Source organism: Pristis pectinata, chromosome 4, assembly GCF_009764475.1.
Source record: "Pristis pectinata isolate sPriPec2 chromosome 4, sPriPec2.1.pri, whole genome shotgun sequence".
Lineage (NCBI taxonomy): Eukaryota > Metazoa > Chordata > Chondrichthyes > Rhinopristiformes > Pristidae > Pristis > Pristis pectinata.
In genome coordinates this window covers 30,040,689-30,062,254 of record NC_067408.1, presented here as the reverse complement: position 1 = coordinate 30,062,254, position 21,566 = coordinate 30,040,689, and the positions used below count along the sequence as shown (strand labels likewise).

At 41.7% G+C, this 21,566-nt stretch overlaps 1 protein-coding gene across 4 annotated transcripts in view; it reads right to left on the bottom strand.

The window, feature by feature from the left end:
• LOC127569133 (CCR4-NOT transcription complex subunit 6-like) overlaps positions 1–21,566 on the bottom strand; it is a 58,410-nt gene that overhangs the window by 12,765 nt on the left and 24,079 nt on the right. For all 4 annotated transcript variants that reach the window (XM_052013505.1, XM_052013507.1, XM_052013508.1 and 1 more), the window contains exons 4-10: positions 21,139–21,224; positions 10,113–10,217; positions 9,968–10,036; positions 5,386–5,543; positions 4,503–4,657; positions 3,879–4,033; positions 1,087–1,320 (exon numbers count right to left, since the gene is read on the bottom strand). In XM_052013505.1, coding sequence (XP_051869465.1) covers positions 1,087–1,320; positions 3,879–4,033; positions 4,503–4,657; positions 5,386–5,543; positions 9,968–10,036; positions 10,113–10,217; positions 21,139–21,224 — 962 coding nt within the window. The remainder of the gene's footprint in view (positions 1–1,086; positions 1,321–3,878; positions 4,034–4,502; positions 4,658–5,385; positions 5,544–9,967; positions 10,037–10,112; positions 10,218–21,138; positions 21,225–21,566) is intronic.

The window sequence follows — 21,566 nt, the reverse complement described above, 5'->3', positions numbered from 1 at the left end:
CTGCACATGGGAAGAGTTTGGTGATGCACTGCGGGCGTCACTTCTGCCCAGAGAGGGCGAGATGTTAACAGGTTTAAAAAGCTAGCGCAGGATGTTGAAATAAATCTGTCTCCAGTTCAACCCTCTGACTGTGTGCTTTTATCCTTTGCTATATGTACACACATATATATGTGTGTGTGTGTGTGTGTGTGTGTGTGTGTGTGTGTGTGTGTGTGTGTGTGTGTGTGTGTGTGTGTATGTATGTATGTATATAAATAAAAGATGGAAACCTTTTAAAAACAAAAAGGACCATTTGGATAGTTTGCTCATCACACCTCCTCCAGGATACACTAATTCACCCACTCAAAATAAACAAGTATCATCTTAGTAATGCAATATTGCTTCATGCTGTTCAACAATGATGTACAAGTTTAACCAGCATTTGGCCACAGATTATGAACACATATACCAGTAATTTAAAATACAATAGTAGTTTGTACCTTGAATTTGCCTATCAATGTACCAGTAAGGAAGACCTACAGGATTACCAGGTTTATTTCCAATGAAAGTGTACAACTAATACGATTTGTATAAAATTCTAATACCTGGGAAAATATTCCAGAGAAAATGATCCAGAATACAACATTAACAGCAGTGAGATTACAGTTAAGGAAAAGAATGACACTCCATTGCCCAGATGCTTATTTTTAAAATCATAATCAACAACTGCTAGACTTTTTGAAAATATCACATTACATATTCATTTTGACATAGGCAGTGCAGATAAGTGAAACTGGATAAAAAAACATCTAGTAGGTAAAGCAGAAACAGATTAAACAGAAGTTCTTTTGTCACACCATTTCGTTTTTTTTAAAAAATTGCTTGGATGGATGACACATTTGAAGCCACACTTTCAGCTGTACCACTGTGGCCTTGCATCTAACATCAGACAACTACAAATTAAAATGATTTAAATTAGTAATTCACAAGATTCATCTGGACAACTGATAACATTTGTGGGTGAGAAGTAGTCTAATTTTAATTAATGCACAAAGTATGCACAGCTATAGTATATTACAATTAAAAAGGCAGATTAGTGATTCTTACCCGAATCTGGCAGTGAATTGAGATCTGCACAAAGTACAAGTGGAATGACATTAAGATCTCCTGAGACGGCACCTGGTCTGAGTGTTCGAGAAGCTTTTTCAATTATATTCTTCACTTCAGATAGGAACATCATGGTTTGTATCAGCTTTACATCAGAATACTCAGGATCCCAATGCATATGTGCATTTGCAACAAGAATGAGCTGCTTTTCCATCCCATGAAAAGACTTCCCAGCTATGATTAAAAAAAAATACATTGTCAGGAGATATCTAGTTTAAAAAGTAAAAACTAAATCAGGGTATATCAAATTGATGGATTTCTCAGGCATGAATATCTAAAATGCAAAGATGTTACATCTGCACACATTTCTGATTGACAAAACCTTTAACATCACACATCACTTTTTTGTTTAGCTTTGTCAACTTTATTTTAAAATGTCTACATTTTCAAGAGTTTTTGCACTTCACATGCAATCAAGCTCTGCCAAGAACAGTGGTGAAGCAGTACCTTAGCTTTACTTTCTACGTTACTCGGTTGCATTCCAAATCAACTGCATTTTACAACTTTTCCATCATATAATGTTGTTTAAAAATGTCACAAAAGTGATTCTGTACATCAACACATGCCAATGCTGGAATGTGGAATTCTTTAGAATACAAGAATTCAGTATTCACGTCAGGTTTATAGCATACTGCATTTCCCACACAGGGTTGCCAACAGTCCCATGGTACTTCCCAAATCTGAAAGGGACATAGTCCATCCTACATGACAGCAATACAGTGCACAAATTTTACCATAAATCCAATAGAAGCTGCAGGGGTAGAAATCCCCAGGATAGCTACAACTTTGCAAAAGGAGTGACCAATGACATCATCACTCAATTTACTCCAATGACCATAAGGTGTGCTGTGAAGACTGCACTGAAAACTCCAAAGACCCAGCATCCCTCAGTGTCTGACCTCATCCCAGTTCCCAGCTGTGTCTTCTGTTTACAGACTCCTGTTATTGATACAAGTTTCTTTTCATTTACTTATCTGAGCACTTGATTATCAATACCTTGATCAGCATGGACGAGTTGGGCCAAAGGGCCTGCTTCCATACTGTATAACTATGAAAAAGAACCTCAAATTATCCTGCCCTTAATCTTCTCCAGTCTGAGGCAAACAGCCCCAGCTGCTAATATCTACATATCTTCATTACTGATGCCATTCTGGAAAATATCTACTGAGAATTCCTAAACCTAGCCATCCGTCTAAATGCCTTTAGTTCTAACTAAAAAATTTCAACCAGTGATTTATAATGGTTTAGCATAAGATTATAAAAGAAAGTTTATGTTTTATTTACAAAGCCAAGGATTCAATATGCCTTTTAAAATTTGTTGGTGACCCAATTAGTCTACTATCATTAACAACTATCATTTTGTGGTCATTATTAATCTTACAGCTGGAATTGCTACATTAGAAAAAATAAAAATACCCATGAACAGAGGATAATTTGGAAAGCTGGCTTAGAGTAACAACAGAAAATAAAAATCAAGTATTCATTCCCCCCCCCAGAGGCAGGTTCTCTCCACAAAGAGGGCAGTGGGTATATTGAAGAAGCTGCCATAGGAGGTGGTAGAGGCGAGTACAATTGCACCATTTAAGCAGCATTTGGACAGGTATAAGGAATAGAGAGGTATTGGCCAAATGCAGGAAAGTGGGATTAGCCTATGTAGGCATCATGGTCAGCATGGACAAGTCGGGCCGAAGGGCCTGCTTCCATGATGTACGATTTCTGTTATCTGTCCGTGCAGCCTAGAAACTCAACAAGGCACTAAACCTTTGAGATGCATTGTTACAGAATACATTTATAAGCAGCACTGCACACAGAATAAACGAATCCAGACAAGTTGGTAAATACAAATCCCCATTTAAAATCAAAAGAGGCAGCAAGTTTGTACATGTAACAAGTCCTGGCATCCACCCCAGCACATTAAATAAGCATCCATTTAACATTTAGTTCATGTTCTCCTTCATTCTTCAACTATAGTGAGACCCCATTTGATTCAAAAGCATTCTTTTACAGGTCAAAACTCTTTAGTCTGGTATCCATGGGACCTGATTGGTGCTGGACCACAGAAACTTCCCCCAATCATCTTCCTCCGAGCAAAAGAACTGCTCTTTTTAAGTATAGACGTACCGAGTCACGCAAGGGCTCTGAGAACTGCCTGCAACCCAAAGTTTCCTTAAGTTGGAAAGGCTGTTGGCTGAGTTCACAAAAATTGCATGAGTAGGTTATTTAGTAACAGATCTTAGTTAATTTTAGATCCAAGTTAGATCTTAATAAAAATTAGTTATTTAATATAGATCTATGCTACAGATTCAAAACATCCTGATCCATGGAGGTTGCCAGACCAGAGAGTCACAACCTGTATCATTACAGTAGTTCTGACCAATTAGAATCAAAACTACATGAAAGGGACACAAGTTACTTTAAAAGAAAATACATATAATTAATTGTCAAAAACCCCAACAACAGAATAATCATTTTTAATTGCAGTAGACAATTAAACATACCACTTCAGCTTGAAGTCTAAAGGATACATGATGCAGCAAAGTAAAAGCAGCACAAAAGGAAAAGCAGAGGACAACATAATAGAACTTGTTTCTTAAAATAAGAGGATGCGAGAGAAATTCTGATTCTGGAACCATTTAAATACATGCGCTAAAGAAGATGAGGACTTAAATAGTATTTAAGAATAGTTATTAGTAGCAGTACACAATAAACACAGTTTGGAGAGAAATACTTACGGGATAGTTCAAAAGAATCCTTCTGCAACTCCAGGAGTACAGCAACACCAATATTGTCTTTTGTCATAACTCTGTTCAACATAGCTTCTGAGCCATCAGAGTTTGCCATGGCCAACTGGTTGAATTCAACTGTATGGTTCTGAATCAGACAAAATCTAAAACAAAAATTACGACACTGTAAAAGAAACTTTAAAATATAAAAATAAAAAAAAATGATAAATTTGGCTATCCCAAATTTCCGGAGCATCAACCCAAAGTATAGATGATTTCCACTGCAATCCCTTCTAATCAAACTGGAATCAACAATCCATAAATATACATCTCACTACAAAACTGAAACAGTAAGTTAGAAGGACTCTCTCCGTAGATGACAAGGACAGCATGGAACAATACAAAAGATATTTTTCAGAAATTAAAAATTAGATAGGCATTTGACAAGAAACATTAGAGGATACAGTAAAGATTAGCAAAACTAGCTCTCAGAACATAACTAAATTTCTGCAAATCAAATTCTGCTCTCTCAAAAATTGCTTTGATACTAAACAGTTTTCTAGAACTAGTTTATTAGGATAAAGAATATTAGAAAGGTATAAAAATTGCCTTTTCTGGCCATTAAAAACTTACTTTTCAGTTTTATAGAATATTGCACAACCATCTACATGCTTCCGATCAGATTCTGACATTGTCCTAGCTCTAGATTTAGGACTGAAGAAACCATCATAACCATGCTCTTTAAGTTCAACCAGGAAAAAGGCAAAGTACTGTTCAGTCTCAACTTCCTGCACAAAAAGTAAACAATAACAGAAATGGATTAAAATAACAGATTTCTTTAAATATTTTCACAAGACATGGGAGGCAGCCATTTGGCCAAATGAGTCTGTGCTGAGTCTCTGAGCAATCCTGTACCTCTCATTCCTCCACTTAGTTCCCTGCAACTTATTCTCTCACATGCTCATTTTCATTCCCACCGCCTCTCCCTCCACACATTTCTCCCACATCCCTCCCCCACTCCAGACTAGGAGTAATTTACATTACCCTAATTCACCTAACAACCAGCACACCTTTGGGATGTAGAAGGACATTGAAGCATCCAGAAGAAACCCACAGTCACAGGGAGAATACGCAAACGTCACAGACAGCACTGAAGGTCAGAATTAAACACAAGTCACTGGAACTGTAAGAAAACTGCACTTCCTGCAGCACCACTGTTAGTGTTCTGTTGCAGGTGGTCATAATAAGTTATATGGAAATAATTCCGCAATCACTACGCTATTAATTGGGAGAATGTTCATCTAATTTCAATTTGTCCTGTTCAATCTCAATACATTTGCAAATTTGGAATGTCATTGAAATGAAGGTAGTTGTATTGAAATGAAGGAAACTGCACAATTTCTAATAAAAACATTTAGCAAACATGGAACCTCAATGGCAGGTATACTAAATGACTATGTACAAATAAAGTATTTCCAACTTTAGGATAATAAATTTTAGCCATAAAATGCCTCACCTGAAGACTGATGATATCTGCATTGCAGTTCAAAATTTCTTGCATAATAGACTTTTTCCTATATTCCCAGTTCAGCGCCCATGATGGACAGTACCCATACAGTTGCCTTGTAGCATATTTGTCACATAGTACGTTGTAGCACATGACTGAGAATAAAGCTTAAAAAAAACACACACAATTCAATTTCAAAAGGGAAAAAAAACTGCAAATGCTGAAAACCAAAAAAAGGCTAGAATTACTCAGCATGTGTGGCAGCATCTGTGCAAAGAGAAACAGAATTAACTTACAGGCCCAAGACGTTTCATTAGAAGTTAAGTTAGAAATCAGACATGTTTTGAGTGGCTTGGAGAAAAAAAACAAGTAGAGAGGAAAACAATTTCATTCCATCAGCAAGTTAAATTTTTTTTAAAAACTTTTGGCATTGCCAGTTTTTTTTAAACCCTCTAATTCTTAACCTCTCCAATTTCTCTTCCCCTTCTTTCTATATTGCTGGAACTTCCCAGCATTATAATACAAAGCCAGATCCATCATCCCAAAACCTTTCTATCACCCAAAGTCAAGTACACAATGAAATACTCTCCAGAACCCAGAAGGGTGCACCATGGAATCTCAGAAAGCTCTTCGTGAACTAGGACCGTGCAGCACACTCAAACGATGCTCCATCAAGCACCCTAAACTATCGCTCCTTTTGCCATCAGCGCACAGTGCCTGCAATGCGTACCGTTCACAAAATGCACTGCAGTTCCTTGCCTAGACTACAGCAACAGCTCTTTTGTAACGCGTGACCTATAATATCAAGAGAGATACCAAGGGTACAGGGACACCACCAACTCCACTTCTCCAAGTTGTATACCATTCTAACCTGAAAATATATTGCTTCATTGTTGGTCTAAATCCTGGCCAAAAGCACTGTGGGAGTACCTCTACCAGAGGAACTGCAGCAGTTCAAGGTGGTGGTTTATCATCGCCTTCTCAAGGGTGATGCTACATCGGTCTTGCCACCAGCCAGATTTCAAAAATTAAAGAATTGATTCAATGCAGAATAGAAGGGAAAGTAGAATCCAATTTTTAAAATTTGCTTTTACTTAATTCTTCTAATTCCTTGAGTGCTTTCAATTAACTGTGTTTTATAAAATTCTATTAAAATTGAAGTATTAATGTCATGATGGAACCTCAAAAGACATAGAAGAACTGTTAAAATTCATGACAACTTCGACAAGGGAAAGCTTAGCTTTCACGGAACAGGACCTCTGCTCTAGACCATCCTAAAGTGAACTGCCATCCAGATATCACACGATTCCACAAGGATTTTAACATTCGACTGCAGTTGAAATGACAACACCAAGAATCTCTCAAGAAATTCTAGATTACCATGGTCACATCAGTGACCCTTGTACAATGTTTTGAGCAGTCAATCTGGTCTTCCTCCTATAATTGACAAAGATAAGTTTCCAGGCAGTAACTGGTTACTGCAACAGCTGACCCACCTGTTCATCTGAAGTTCTCTTTCTGAAATATCTTTTATTTATTCTGTTTTAGTCCAGAATTACAGACAGCATTACTTTCTTCCACATTGGTTGGGAAATATGATACACACTGAAGAAATTCTCTCCCCTTTTTACCATTACTTTTCCATTCTATGTTTGGATAATTGTTTTTGACATATTTCTAGTCCATTTGCAGATTCTCCTCTCCATCTTCTTCCATCCACTTGGTTTATAATGCACACCAGTGATGCACAGTATTTTTGGGAGAACTAGATTGACAGCCCTAAACACTGCTCGAGGGCCATTAATATGACCATGGAAGTCCATAATGTTCTGAGTGATCCTTAATGCTGTTATTCCAACTGCACACTGATTTTAACTACTTGGAGTCCAGTGATGGAATGCCACCTTCCTGCATTCTGTCAGCAGTTTTAATGGGAAATCTGGGTACTGCATGTGCTCCATTCTCTTGGACAGCAAGGCCTCAGAAAGATTAATTAGTTTGAGGTTATTTAATGTTTTTTGAATGGCTTTAACAAATATTTAAATGTATTTAAATACTCAAGCATTTCCCAGTCTTTTAAATTTTAGTTACTAACATTAAACGTTAAACTTAAGAAGGGGCTGAGGAGAGCAAGAAGGGGACATGAGTAGAGTTAAGGAAAATCCCAAGGCTTTTTTCACTTACGTGAAGAGCAGAAGGATGACGAGGGTAAAGGTAGGACCGATTAGAGACAAAGGTGGGAAGATGTGCCTGGAAGCTGTAGAAGTGGGTGAGGTTCTCAATGAATACTTCTCTTCAGTTTTCACCAAGGAGAGGGGTCTTGATTACGCTGAGGACAGTGTTGGCAAGGTTAATGTTCTAGAGCATGTAGATATCAAGAAAGAGGATGTGTTGGAGCTGTTAGAAAATGTTAGGTCAGATAAGTCCCCAGGGCCGGAATATTCCCCAGGCTGCTTCGTGAGGCAAGGGAGGAGATTGCTGAACTGTTGGCTAGGATCTTTGAGTCCTTGTTGTCCACGGGAATGGTACCGGAGAATTGGAGGGTGGCAAATATTGTCCCCTTATTCAAAAAAAGGTAGTAGGGATAATCCAGGGAATTACAGACCATTGAGCCTTATGTCTGTGGTGGGCAAGCTGTTGGAAAGGACTCTTAGAGATAGGATCTGAGCATTTAGAGAAGCAAGGACTGATTAGGGACAGCCAGCATGGCTTTGTGAAGGGAAGATCATGTCTCACAAGCCTGATAGGATTCTTTGAGGTGGTGACCAGGCAGATTGACAAGGGTAGTGCAGTAGTGTGGTCTACATGGATTTTAGTAAGGCGTTTGACAAGGTTCCACATGGTAGGCTTCTTCAGAAGGTCAGAGGGCATGGGATCCAGGGAGGCTTGGCTGTGTGGATTCAGAATTGGTTTGCCTGTAGAAAGCAGAGGGTTGTGGTGGAGGGAGTGCATTCAGATTGGAGGGCTGTGATGAGTGGTGTCTCACAAGGATCAGTTCTGGAACCCCTACTTTTCGTGATTTTTATTAATGACTTGGATGAAGGGGTAGAAGGGTGGGTTAGCAAGTTTGCTGACGACACGAAGGTCGGTGGTGTTGTGGATAGTGTGGAGGACTGTCGAAGATTGCAGAGGGATATTGATAGGATGCAGAGCTGGGCTGACAAGTGGCAGATGGAGTTCAATCTGGAGAAGTGGCAGGTGGTACACTTTGGAAGGACAAACTCCAAGGCGGAGTACAAGGTTAATGGCAGGATTCTGGGTAGTGTGGAGGAGCAAAGGGATCTGGGGGTTCATATCCACAGATCATTGAAAGTTGCCACACAAGTGGATAGGGTAGTTAAGAAAGCTTATGGGATGTTAGCTCTCATAAATCGTGGGATTGAGTTTAAGAGCTGCGAGGTAATGATGCAGCTTTACAAAACTCTGGTTAGACCACACTTAGAGTACTGTGTCCAGTTCTGATCGCCTCATTATAGGAAGGATATGGAAGCGTTGGAAAGGGTGCAGAGGAGATTTACCAGGATGCTGCCTGGTTTGGAGAGTATGGATTATGAGGAGAGACTAAGGGAGCTAGGGCTTTACTCTTTGGAGAGGAGGAGGATGAGGGGAGACATGATAGAGGTATACAGAATATTAAGAGGAATAGATAGAGTAGACAGCCAGCACTTCTTTCCCAGGGCACCAATGCTCAATACAAGAGGGCATGGCTTTAAAGTAATGGGTGGGAAGTTCAAGGGAGATATCAGAGGGAGGTTTTTCCACCCAGAGAGTGGTTGGTGCATGGAATGTGCTGCCTAGGGTAGTGGTGGAGGCAGGTACGTTGGTCAAGTTAAAGAGATTGTTAGATAAGCATATGGAGGAATTTAAAATAGGGGGATATGTGGGAGGAAGGGGTTGGATAGTCTTAGGCGTGGTTTAAAGGTCAGCACAACATGGTGGGCCGAAGGGCCTGTATTGTGCTGTATTGTTCTATGGTTCTATGCTTTTAATTTATGAACAATTTTTGTTATTTTTGAATGCAGCCAATTCTCCCTGGCAGCATGCCTTAACAGGATGGTAATCCTCCTTAGGGACTCACTGATTAGGACACCGAGCTGACATGTTAGAATTATTCTTTGTCCATCACTAAGTCACTGGCATCCAACAGCAACTGTACTAGGACCTCATCCATTAAGAATGTGCTGCAGTTAAATATGGGGTATGTGTAGCAGCAAGCTTGGATGTCTTGCTGAGCTACAGAGAACCATCCCATGAAGTGGTTCTGTTTGGAAGAACTATTTGTCCACCACAGGTGAACACACATCATTAGAATAGCTGAATTGTTTCTAACTTTAACCAAAACACTCATCTAAAAATACTTTAGATAGAACAATCTCAACTCTGACAATCTGAATCACAAACTGTTATTAAATATTATAAATGATTCACCTGCCTGAACTTGCATTAGGTATTAAAATAATGAACATTAAATTCATGTCCTTTTGAATGACATGTTCAACTTTTGAAAGCTTCTAATTTTATGGCAATTGCTGTTTACTTTTACTCCACTAAAACTCAACATCTTACATCAAATCAAGACAATTTTCTTCACCTGAGGGATGCGTCCTCTCTGGTTCTTGTAAGACAATCCATGATCGAGGCGGTGGCTGGTCTGGCTGAACTATTAACAAAAATCAAAACTTATTAATTCAAAACCATTTGTAAATTAAATAAAATCTCTAGGTTTTGTTACTTACTTCTCTTTGAAGTACCTGCCAAGTTATCAAGCAGGTAATTCAGCAGCCTGCGTGTTCCATCTGGTTCCTGATGGAGGCTAAGGATTTCTTGTGCCAGAGGGTTGCCTACAAATCATATTAAAATTTCAGCCAACTGATTCACAAATCAGTTGTGGACAGCAACTTTATTTCACTATCACTGCAATTAATGCTTTAACTACATATGCCTGCAGGCTCTTTACTTAATCAAAAATGCACAGTTAACCAATGCCCTACTTCAGTTCAGACAACCACAACACATTTTACTTTTACTTCATCAAATCTATCATGGTTCCAAATAACACCAACCTAATTAAGAGTTGCACTAATTGAATCCCCTGGACTTGAAACAGCCTCAACTTTTAGAAATTTATTTTTCAGTACTAAATTAATGCATTAACTCTGTGGTCTGAAGCACCACCTACTGGAGCTCTATCATACTGAATGAATCAAAACATCAGTGGAATATTGGTACAATGATTCGAAAGTGCTCGTCTTGCAAAGATCATCAGGCTAAAAAGTTACAACAGTTTAAGCCAATTTGTTTGATAATGAAGACTGGAACAGCACAAGGATCATCACAATTCATTTCGTGTTGATGGAAGAATTGGACTCGAGTAACAGATCATAATCTTGCAAGTTACCTTTTTCTCTCACTTAGTTTTGGATGGAAAGCCATTCTGAGGAAGTAAAGGGTTAAGAAACTGTGACTGACTGTATCTATACATATAGCTGATGGAAAAATAACTTGCAGGCAAGAGCAGGCAAGCTACTGACTCAAGCTAGGTGATAATTGCTGTGTCCGAGACCTTGGTGGCAGGCCAATATACTAGACAATAAGTGTGGTGGGTGTAATAAACAGACTGGAGGAAGCTTGTTTTAAACAATGAGGGTGATACCTGTCTTTGAATCTCTTGATTATAACTCAATTACATTGGACAATAGGTGCGATGTCCGTCTTTGGTTTTCTGAGGCCTGACCGAAACTTGTGGAGCCGAATTCATTAAGTGTGCGTGACAATATCTGTATAAATTACTGTCTGCTGCTTTGGACTGCGGAGACCTCCGATAAAGACTCTACGTGAGAGTTTGAGGAGAATTCTCCCGCAGTATACTGCTAATAAATGAGCTTTATCGAATCAACCTTGTGGCACTGTGTTACTTTGCAGCGGACAGAAGTGGGAACTCAAAATCGGGACAACAATTTGGCAAGCCAGCCAGGAGTCCAAGACGAGGTTTCAGAAGCAGTGTGAGCGATCAACAGGGATAACGACTACCTGAGATGGAAGGGCCCACAAGGTAAGATTCACCTTGATCCCTCTCAGGGAATCAGACCCCTGATTGATCCCTTCACTTGTCGAATATCCTCTGACGGACTCCTCGCGAACCTGTCCGAGTCCCCAGTTAGTTTCAGGTTCAGGGTTAGAGTCCCCAGTTAGTTTCAGGTTCGGGGTTTAAGTTTGTGACTTCCAAGGTTTTGAGCTCTAAGTTTCGAGGTCGGTTCTCCAGTACTACCACCCTGCCTTAGACCAGTTCTTAAGAGGGGAAATCCTCCACGGAAAGGTCGGGAACCTGAAGTGGGTGAAGGAAAGAGACCAACCTTATGGATAATTGCAGCAATTTGTACCATACGGTTGGAAAAAGTGGGACAAACTCTTGATAAGTCTGGGTCCAATACCCCACTATCTAAGTTACGTAAAGACTATCCAAAAAATGAGAATAACTTCCGTAAATTATCGGCATGCCTTAACAAAAAATTGGGAAATGAAATATGGCCATTAGGAGGAACTTGGGATGTGGATAAGTGCTTAAAGGCAGAAAGGGTGATTTGGGAGCGCAACACAGGGGAAAAATGGAAAATGTTAATGTCCACTTGGAGAAAAACAGCTGAAGGCCTAACAAATAGATCTAAACAGAATAGTTGGGAACATAATGCATGCAGCAGGGGGATTACTGTGTGATGAAAAGGGAAATCTTAAGAGTTGGGGAGTTCTGAAGTCTCAGTGTGGAGACCACGATGCTGAGAGAAACAGAAGGGAGAGGGAATAGGTAGATCAGGAAAAAAAAGGAAAAACGTAGGAATAAAAAAAATAGAAAAGGATAAAGTGGAGGTACCTCCTGACATGTCTGGCGTGCCCCTGTTGTTCCAAAGTAATGATACAGACGAAAGTGGGGAGGATTGGATGGTCTGACCCAAAGCCCCTACCTACCCCCCCGTTTCACTGCCGCCTCCATATAATGCGACTAGTCCGCAAACCGTTCTGCTCTCACCACCAACGACTGTTAGCCAAGTCCTGCCCCAAGGATAATTCCATGGCCCTATTGCGTCCCGAACTAGAAATCAGCTTAGACGGAGAGAAAGCCCGCATACGAACCACTCGAAGGCCACAGACAAGTGACGAGACTTTTTGGTAGGGGACAGACCTTTAGTAGATTCTCAGATGGACACCGATTATGACTCCAATTCTACCACTGATAATGACGACCCTAAAGATCCCAGCCCACCACCTATGTTGAATGAGGTAAAGGGGATCCAATGCACCCCAACGGCCCAAGAGCCCCAGTGGACGGACCCCCTTACGTGCCACCACCACCCCCTCATAATTACCCAGGACCCAGGGGACCCCAACAACCCACACCAGTGAGTGCCAGGTCGACAGCATGCTACCTTTGCGGAACACTTGACCATTGGCAGCAGGACTGACCCCACTACCACCAATGGCAGGCTAGACCCCCAGTAAATGACAACCTTTTTCAACTAGCAACCCGTTTTCCGCCTAACTAGCTGTGAGAAGTAACCATTCCATGTACCCTGCCCTCACCGATAACCCAGACAATGAACCTATTGTCAGTTTATTAGTTGAGGGAAAACCGATCCCCTTTATGATAGATACAGGGGCCAATACCTCAACCCTCGAAGCTCCTTGTATCACCCAGCATGATTTTAAACTGTCCACAACCACTCAATGAAACCGCGGCTAAGGAGGGTACAGCAGTTTTAGTTCAAGTACCTAATGAACTGTGGAATCAGTCGGGCTTGATGTCCCCTCACATTACCCTGTCAGTTAATGAGGGTCATAAACCAAAGGAGCTGGGATTCCTAGCACACTAACTTGAGGCACAGGCAGACACATCCCTTTACAGGGTTCCCCAAATACTGGCAGAAGGGACCCCGACTTACTACCTCACCCCTTTCTCGGTGATAGACTGTTTACGCCACCATCAGCCCCACTGACTCCCTTCGGATGAACCAACCCCCGATTCATGGGCCACGTCGAAAGCTGAGGTAGGGTTCACCCCAGTCCAAATCTGTGCAAGACTGGGAGCACAATTGCTTTCTGTCCCACAGTACCCCCTGCGGAGACAGAATAACCCATTTAATAGATTCATTCTGCAAACAGGGCATCCTGGTTCCTTGCTAATCGCCCTGCAACAGTCAGTGGTTGTTTATTCCTCCCATACCGTAACGGCACTCTTGACCTCCCATCAGATTCAACACCTTACCCAGGCCCACTTAAACTGATACGAGGTAGCGCTCCTGAATAATCCACTCCTCGCTTATGCAAAGAGTCTCTTCCAAGCCAGCCAACCTCCTCGCCCCCAACAAATTGGCCATCATTAAATGCTCAGCTCACCTCTCAGGGCAATAACAAGGCAGACACGGAGGCTAAATTGGCAGCACATCAGCGGTCTAAAATCGTTTCGACTGCGGAAAAACAGGCAGTTGCTTGCAAGACAACAACGCAGGGCACCCCAGACATGGTCACCGTGCAGCACTTACAGGGGGACACCCCGACTCAGAAAAATAAGTGTGGAAGGCGCACGGGTGTATGCACTCTGCGCCACATGGCCTCTGGACTACTCCAGTCGATCATGTATACCCGATTCTTTGTTACCGATGCTTATTGACTACCTACATTCTGCCACCCACCTTGGCAAGGAGGGAATGAGTAACATTTTACTACGTACCTGGTGGCACCCCAGATTGGAGGAAGCAGCACAAGGCAAAATACGATCGTGTTTAATATGGCAACAAACCAATGCTGTGAAAAAGGGTGAGGTGCACCCCAGGCAAAAACCCCCTTGCCAGGCGGTCCTTTTGAATGTATGCAACTTGATTTTATTGAATTACCGCGTGTACATTGTTATAAGCACTGTCTTATTATTGTGGATGTATTCAGTAAATGGATTGAAACTTTTCCAACCACCACCAAGGCCTCAATGGTGGTGAAGTTATTGCTTACAGAGATCATACCAAGGGTTGGGGTACCCCGACAGATAAGTTCAGACAATGGTCCCCACTTCATAAGGAAAATAAATAAGGAGTTGTGCGAGGCACTGCATATCGAACAGCAGTTCCATTGCACCTACCACCATCAGGCAGCGGGTATAGCAGAACGAGCCAACGGCACCCTGAAGAATAAATTAACTAAATTAGTGTCAGAGACAAGTCTAAATTGGCTGAAGGTTCTCCCCTTAGCATTATACCACATGAGAATTACCCCCCACTTGGCCACCGGGGTGTTGGCTGCCGAAATTGTCTATGGACGTCCAGGAAGAACCCCATGGGATGCTGACACCCAGCCCCCCACCCAGGTTGACCTTAACATCATGGGGAATGAACTGCAAAGGTATTTCAGACAACTTACGTCCTCTTTAAAGTTTCTTCATTCACAGGTGGAAAGTGCCTTTAAGCCACTGGAAGGACAGAACGCAGAGTTGCCTGACCTGGAAATCGGCATTTCAGTACTGATATGGGATTGGGAGCGCCCTAAACTAGGACCTCCGTGGAAGGGCCCCTTCCAGATACTACTTCAAACTCTTAAAGCTATGAAAGTACAGGGCCAGGAACGCTGGATTCATCTGAGTGGCTGTAAACGATGGCTGCCAGAAGAAAAATGATGTTTCTTAGATTCGGACTCCTTACCATTACCAGTACTCTTGCGTGGGCATTAGAGGATAATTTGTTTTACAAAGCACATATGCAACTACATGGGAATCGCACTGTTTGCTACCCCTTGGCAGAATCAGTGGAAGGTCTTTTTGTAGCCACACCAAGCTGGAGCCCCAGGACTCTCTTAAAATATGAACACTCAAAAACAAAGTGTATTGGGCTGACGGGAACTTACAGGAGGGTGCTACCGGGTAAATGCTTGCAAAGAACAATAACAGATCCTAGTAGCACAACTAGCCACCAGTCCTTCTCCCGCTGCTTCACCGGTAAAGGATAGGGTAGTGGGATAGCGATTATACAGCACAAGATATTGTGTGCCACCACCACTTGTACAGAGAGAAAATGTGGATTTTGGGGGGGGGGGGGGGAAGATGGTTTAGGTGAGAGTGTGCCACTACTAGGTGTGTTACATTACTTGCAGGGGAGCGATGGGTTTGTGGAGAAGGGAACGGGACCCATGTGAAATTGTCTAACGTCTCTTTAGAATGGCTAACCAGGGAGAATTACCTCAGAGGGCATGGGAGAAACATTGTTGGAATCTCTTGGTATTCTCAGATGTCCAGTCCACGGCAATTGGGTAATGTAACCTGTTACCAGGCCAAGGAAGGGTATGTGTTCCTTTTTAATGGTACTTACACTACCACCACCCCCACTCTGCCAGTCTGGTTTGCAATAAGAACGATCGGGCTGGTCACTGTCCCCTGCCCCCAGAAGGCTTGTGGTGCGGTCAGTTAGTGAGGAGTTCTGCGAGGACTGGAGGGATCCTATTATGTTGGGATCTCCCTTATCGTCATTAGGCTATGGGTTTCTGAGTACTCTCTCTCTGGGGGGTTCGGCAGGAACTATAGCCGCAAACAAAAAAAACAGAACTACCTTATTTGTGGACTGGCCGTGCTGGGAAACAGTACTATAAAGGGCCTGGAGGCCGTGAACCAGGAACTGGCGGAGCCTTGACTTTATGTCCAGCAGACCCGGTATGCTGTGGACTACCAGTTGGCTCAGCAAGGATGTGCCATAGTAGGGGACAAATGTGTCACCAATGTGAGAGATGAGTCCTACATTTGCCATGCCATTCAGGACATTCAGAAGCAAGTAGATAGCTTTAGGCAGGGACTTACAGGAGGGGCGGGTTGGTTGGGGTGGCTACTAGGAGGATCGTGGGCATCACACCTGCTGCATGGAGCAGTGGGGTTAATCGTTATTATTATAGTATGCTGTGTGGTGCTGGCCTGTTTAAATACTTGTTGCAAGGTCCTTATTAATAAACTCTCGGCCTCGTTCTCGGCACCTCTCGAGATCATCATGAAATGATAACAGGAGGGAATGAGGAAGTAAAGGGTTAGGAAACTGTGACTGATTGTATCTATACATATAGCTGATGGAAAAATAACTTGCAAGCAAGAGCAGGCAAGCTACTGACTCAAGCTAGGTGATAATTGTTGTGTCTGGGACCTTGGCGGCAGGCCAACTAGATGATAAGTGTGGTGGGTGTAATAAACAGACTGGAGGAAGCTTGTTTTAAACAATGACGGTGATACCTATCTTTGAATCTCTTGATTATAACTCAATTATGTTGAGCAACAGGTGCAACGTCCGTCTTTGGTTCTCTGAGGCCTGACCGAAACTCGTGGAGCCGAATTCATTAAGTGTGCATAACAATATCTGTATAAATTACTGCCTGCTGCTTTGGACTATGGAGACCTCCGATAGAGACTCTATGTGAGAGTTTGAGGAGAATTCTCCCGCAGTATACTGCTAATAAATGAGCTTTATCGAATCAACCTTGTGGCACTTGTGTTACTTTGCAGCGGACAGAAGTGGGATTTCAAAATCGGGACAACAATTCTTGGTTATGACAAATAATCAATATAATTCCAATTATCAAAAAAAACCTAACCGCGTTTCAAATCTCTTTTAAAATTATTACTGGAGATATAAGAGGTCAGATGCTGTAATCTGAAACAAAAAATAAACTGCTGGAAGAACTCAGCAGGTCACGCAGCATCTGTGGAGGCAAAGGGATGGTCAATGTTTCCAGTCGAGACGCGGCATCAAATTAGGGGAAGTGTTCACGCACTTGTAGGTGACTACACTTGAATGTAGAGACAATAAAATTGTTAGGGGGTTGTGCGTTAGCTCAAATCTAATACCAAATACAACATTATTCCAATAGCAGTAAGCAGTGCTGTAAAATAGCCAGACAGCTTTAGCCATCAATTTAAGCAGCTTTTCAGCTTCCAACATAGAAACAGTAAAACTTTGTAAATCTGGCACACTCAATTTTGGTGCTGCTGAACTGTCAGATTTTCTAGACTGTTGGATATTACTCATTAACACTTCAACATATTTTAATATACTTTAAGATATTAAACAGCAGAAAATTAAATTTTTCAGTGAACCCAGAAAGTTTCAAGAGTGTGCGCAAACCGGGATCCTGGCGAGCCAGATGTAAACCATCAGGATTTCTGAATGGTCAGATAGCAGATTATTGCAGAGAAACGAAGGACTGCAGATGCTGGAACCTAGATGAAAAACACGATGATGCTGGAGAAACTCATCAGGCCAGGCAGCATCCGTGGAGAAAAGCAGGCGGTCAACGTTTCAGGTCAGGACCCTTCTTCAGGACTGAAGATAGGAAAAGGGGAAGACCAATACATAGGAGGGAAAAGCAGAGCAGTGGTAGGTGGATAAAAGAGGGGAGGTGGGGTGGGCACAGGGTGGTAATAGATTGAGGTAAGAGATAGTGATAGGCAGGTGTGAGGGGAGGGGAGAGCAGATCCACCGGGGGATGGGTAAAAAAGTAAGAAGACAGAGAAAAGAGAGGGGGACAAAAGGTCTAGGAAAGGGAAGAGCAGCAGCATGGTGGGAGGGGGGGGGGTGTTGTGAGAAATTTACATGGCTGTCACGTGACAGTAACGACAGTGACCCCTGCTGACCGGAGGACAGCATTGGTCCTCTGATCGGAAGTGATACTACTGTCAATCAAGGTGCGGCTCCAACCACGCCTCAGGTGTGAGAATACCTTTTGCATCTGAACCTGCCTGACCAGTATCCTTTGTCTCCGAACCTGCTTGACATTGGCTGTAGCAGGAACCTTTGTCTTTGACTTCCACACCATTGGCTCGTTCAAATCATAACAGTGAGGCTCCACCCAGCCTCCTAGCACCATAAAAAGGGCTGTGTCCACTAGCCCTTGCTCTTTTGACGACCCCAGGAGTAGTGAGACAACGCTGCAGAGATCATTGGTAAGAGTGCATCACCACATGGTCAGGGAGCGTTCCACTCAGATTCTGGGTAGTTTTAGAGCCAATGCTAGTGTGGGACGGGCATTGAAGTGTTATATCCTTAAGTTGTACACTGTTACTGTGTGCTTGTGCATTTTACCCCAGTTGCGCTTCCCCTCTCGTGTTCGTGGTATCCTGTGCGTGAGTGAGAGTGTGTCTGTTCCATCCATTCTGTCCCGCGTTTTCCTTTGTGATTAAACTAGTTTTGGTCTACAAAGCTCGTTTCCAGGGTCCTTGATCCTTAAGACAGTTAAAAGAACGATTTCACACAACAGGGGGGGGGGGGGGGGGGGGGGTGGGAGGAGGAGTGGAATTACCTAAAGTGGGAGAATTCAAATGTTCATGCTGTTAGTAGGCTGCAAGATGGAAAATGAGGTGCTGTTCTTCCAGTTTGCACTTGGAATTCTCCTGGCAGTGGAGGAGGCCGAGGACTGACATATCAGTGATAGTGTGGAAGGGGGAGTTGAAGTGACTGGCAACGGGAAGACGTAGGTTATCGTTCCGGACAGAGTGCAGGTGTTCTGCGAAACTGTCACCTAGTCTGCGTTTGGTCTCACCAATGTAGAGGAGGCCACACTTGGAGCACCGAATGCAGTAGATGATATTAAGGGAGGTGCAGGTGAATCTCTGTCTCACCTGAAAGGACTGTTTGGGTCCCTGGATAGAGGTGGTGTAGGGGCAGGTGTTGCACCTATGGTGGGGGCAGTGGAAGGCAGATTATTGTAGTTTCATTCCATTTCCAAAATATATCAGAGCCAGTTTAGCTAATTTAACAATTGAATCACCAAACTCATGGGCTCTTCAACTATTCTAATACAGCAGTACTCAACTCAAAAACTTAGTTTTGTCAAGTTTCAATTTAAAAAAAGTCAGTAAACTATGTAACTTTACACTGGGAATTTTGCAAACAAAATTAGCTGTTGAAATTACTGGTCAGTAACACAATCAACATGTCAAGTTCATCACTGAACTGTTTTCAATAGGCTGAACCTTATCAAAACCAAAAAAACACGATTAGCGAGTAGATAACCAGATGCACTAATACAGATATTAGCTGATAACAATGAGTGAATAATTCTTGCAATTCAGCAAGAAGTGTTGAAAGTCACAAAATGCATGTTTAAAACAAAATATATCTTGCAATTTAGTTTTCAAAATCAGAATGAGTATAATTATCCTCTGCCAGCTCAAGTAACAATATCGAAGTATAGTTACTGCATATAACCTGCTGGGCTTTATCTGGATTAAAATTAAGCACCTTTTTATCTGGATTGTTTAGGCACTGAAAGAGTTAGTTTCCCAAAAGTATATTTCATAAAATTTTTTGATGATGTAATCGTACATCTCTGAACCCTTCACAATGCAAGAATCATTCCATTTATGATTCTGTTCAGTTGCAAGATTAACTTTTCAGCAAGTATCTATCTTTTCTTTACTGGCACTCCTCAATCAAAAAGACAACAGCTTTTATACAGGCTCCATCCCCTCAAGTGTTGAAGAGAAGGAGGCCTTAACTGTGGCCTTTTCCTCTGGAACCTTTGTGGCAGCTATACCAAATTTCAGTGCATGTTTCAGAACATAATCCTGGACCTTGGAATGCAACATCCAGTTATGGACAGCTCCTTGCTGCTTAAGTAACCAAAGTGAGGAAGCAGTGTGTGAAGGAACAGCAGCCAGCAACAATTCAGTTTGTGTGATCTGATCTTCAAACATATTTAAATAGAATTCTCTAAAACAAATCATAACACTGTAACTGACTTGAAAAACAGTTAGTCAGGTAGATCTATTCCAAGGTTATTTAAAAGCAGCTGCAAGAAATGCTAGTGGGGAGAGTTGTTTTAGATCAGATTGAATAATAGATAAGAGTGATAGCCAAATCTATTTTGGACATTCCCAAAAAGGCAATAGGAAAGCTTTGTTGGTCTGTGTCTCCTGGCCTTTGAACCATCTGTTAATAGAATCGGCTTCTTTCTAGTAAACCTTGCTAAAGCAATCATGATCTTGTACGGCTCTATCAAATCTCCTCGAACTTTTCCCCCCACGGAACAGCACCAATTAATTTCTCAAATCCTTAATAACTGAGAATTTGTAGTAGTAAATAGGTCACAATTTTCTTATTATCCCCAAGCTGCACATTCAAAATCAATTGGGCAATTCATTTTATATGGAGTTGTGCCACAGTATTCTGCTTCAATTAAGTTTCTTAATTCATGAAGTAACTACCATCTTTAACAACCAATGGTAAATAAAAGCCTCAGCTCCATCCAATCTAAAAGTCAGCACCCTAGGGTCTTTTCTCTTATTCTCTATCATTCTTACAATTAAAAATCTTACAACTAAACTACTCAAGGGAATTTACGGACATGGAAAAAAAACACAGCTTTAAAAGCAAGTTGATAATACTTGATTATTAGTTAAATCATCAAGTGGCAGAGTAATACAGACCAGTAGAGTAAAGCTTTAATTTGCAAATTATTTACTTATGTAGGTCTATATGGGTTGGTGCTCATGTTGCTCTGATTACATGAGCAGGTTTGGCCACCTTTTCCTGCCACTCCATCTTGTCCACCCACCCATGTAATCAAGTAGACTGCCAACAATCATACTGTTCACACTTTCAAAACAATTGTTTCACAGATTCTGGAAGGCAAATAACAGTGGAATTATTCTTCACTGGCAAATCGATAATATGCAGAATGAAGGAAACAAATATCTTGTAATACAAGAAACGTGCACTTATAAAATATATAACTTAGTATTGGACCTCTTACCTTTCAAACCCAGGGTCTGTAATTGAAATAACTTTCCAAGCTCAAATGGTAGAACCCGTAACAGGTTATTGTTCAAAAGCAGTTCCCTGAAATAATAAAGAGAGGATTACAACAGTTTTCAGTGTGTGCAAAACATAAATTGTTAAGAAAGCTGTTTCTCCCCATCTACTTTATTGCAGAAGGAAAACATCTGTTGCTATCAGTTTCTAAATGTGGAGAGGGCAGATTACTGAAAGATAAAAGCATTACAATTTTGCATAACAGATTAGTGAAGAGGCACATTGTTATTAACATACAAATCAGAGTGCAATTGCATTGCAAATATCCAAAACTGGGACAATTTAATCTGCTTCACAAACAGCATGTCACCATCAACCCTGAAGTTGCATTATAATTGCCCACAAATATTGTCACAGAAGATTAGGGTC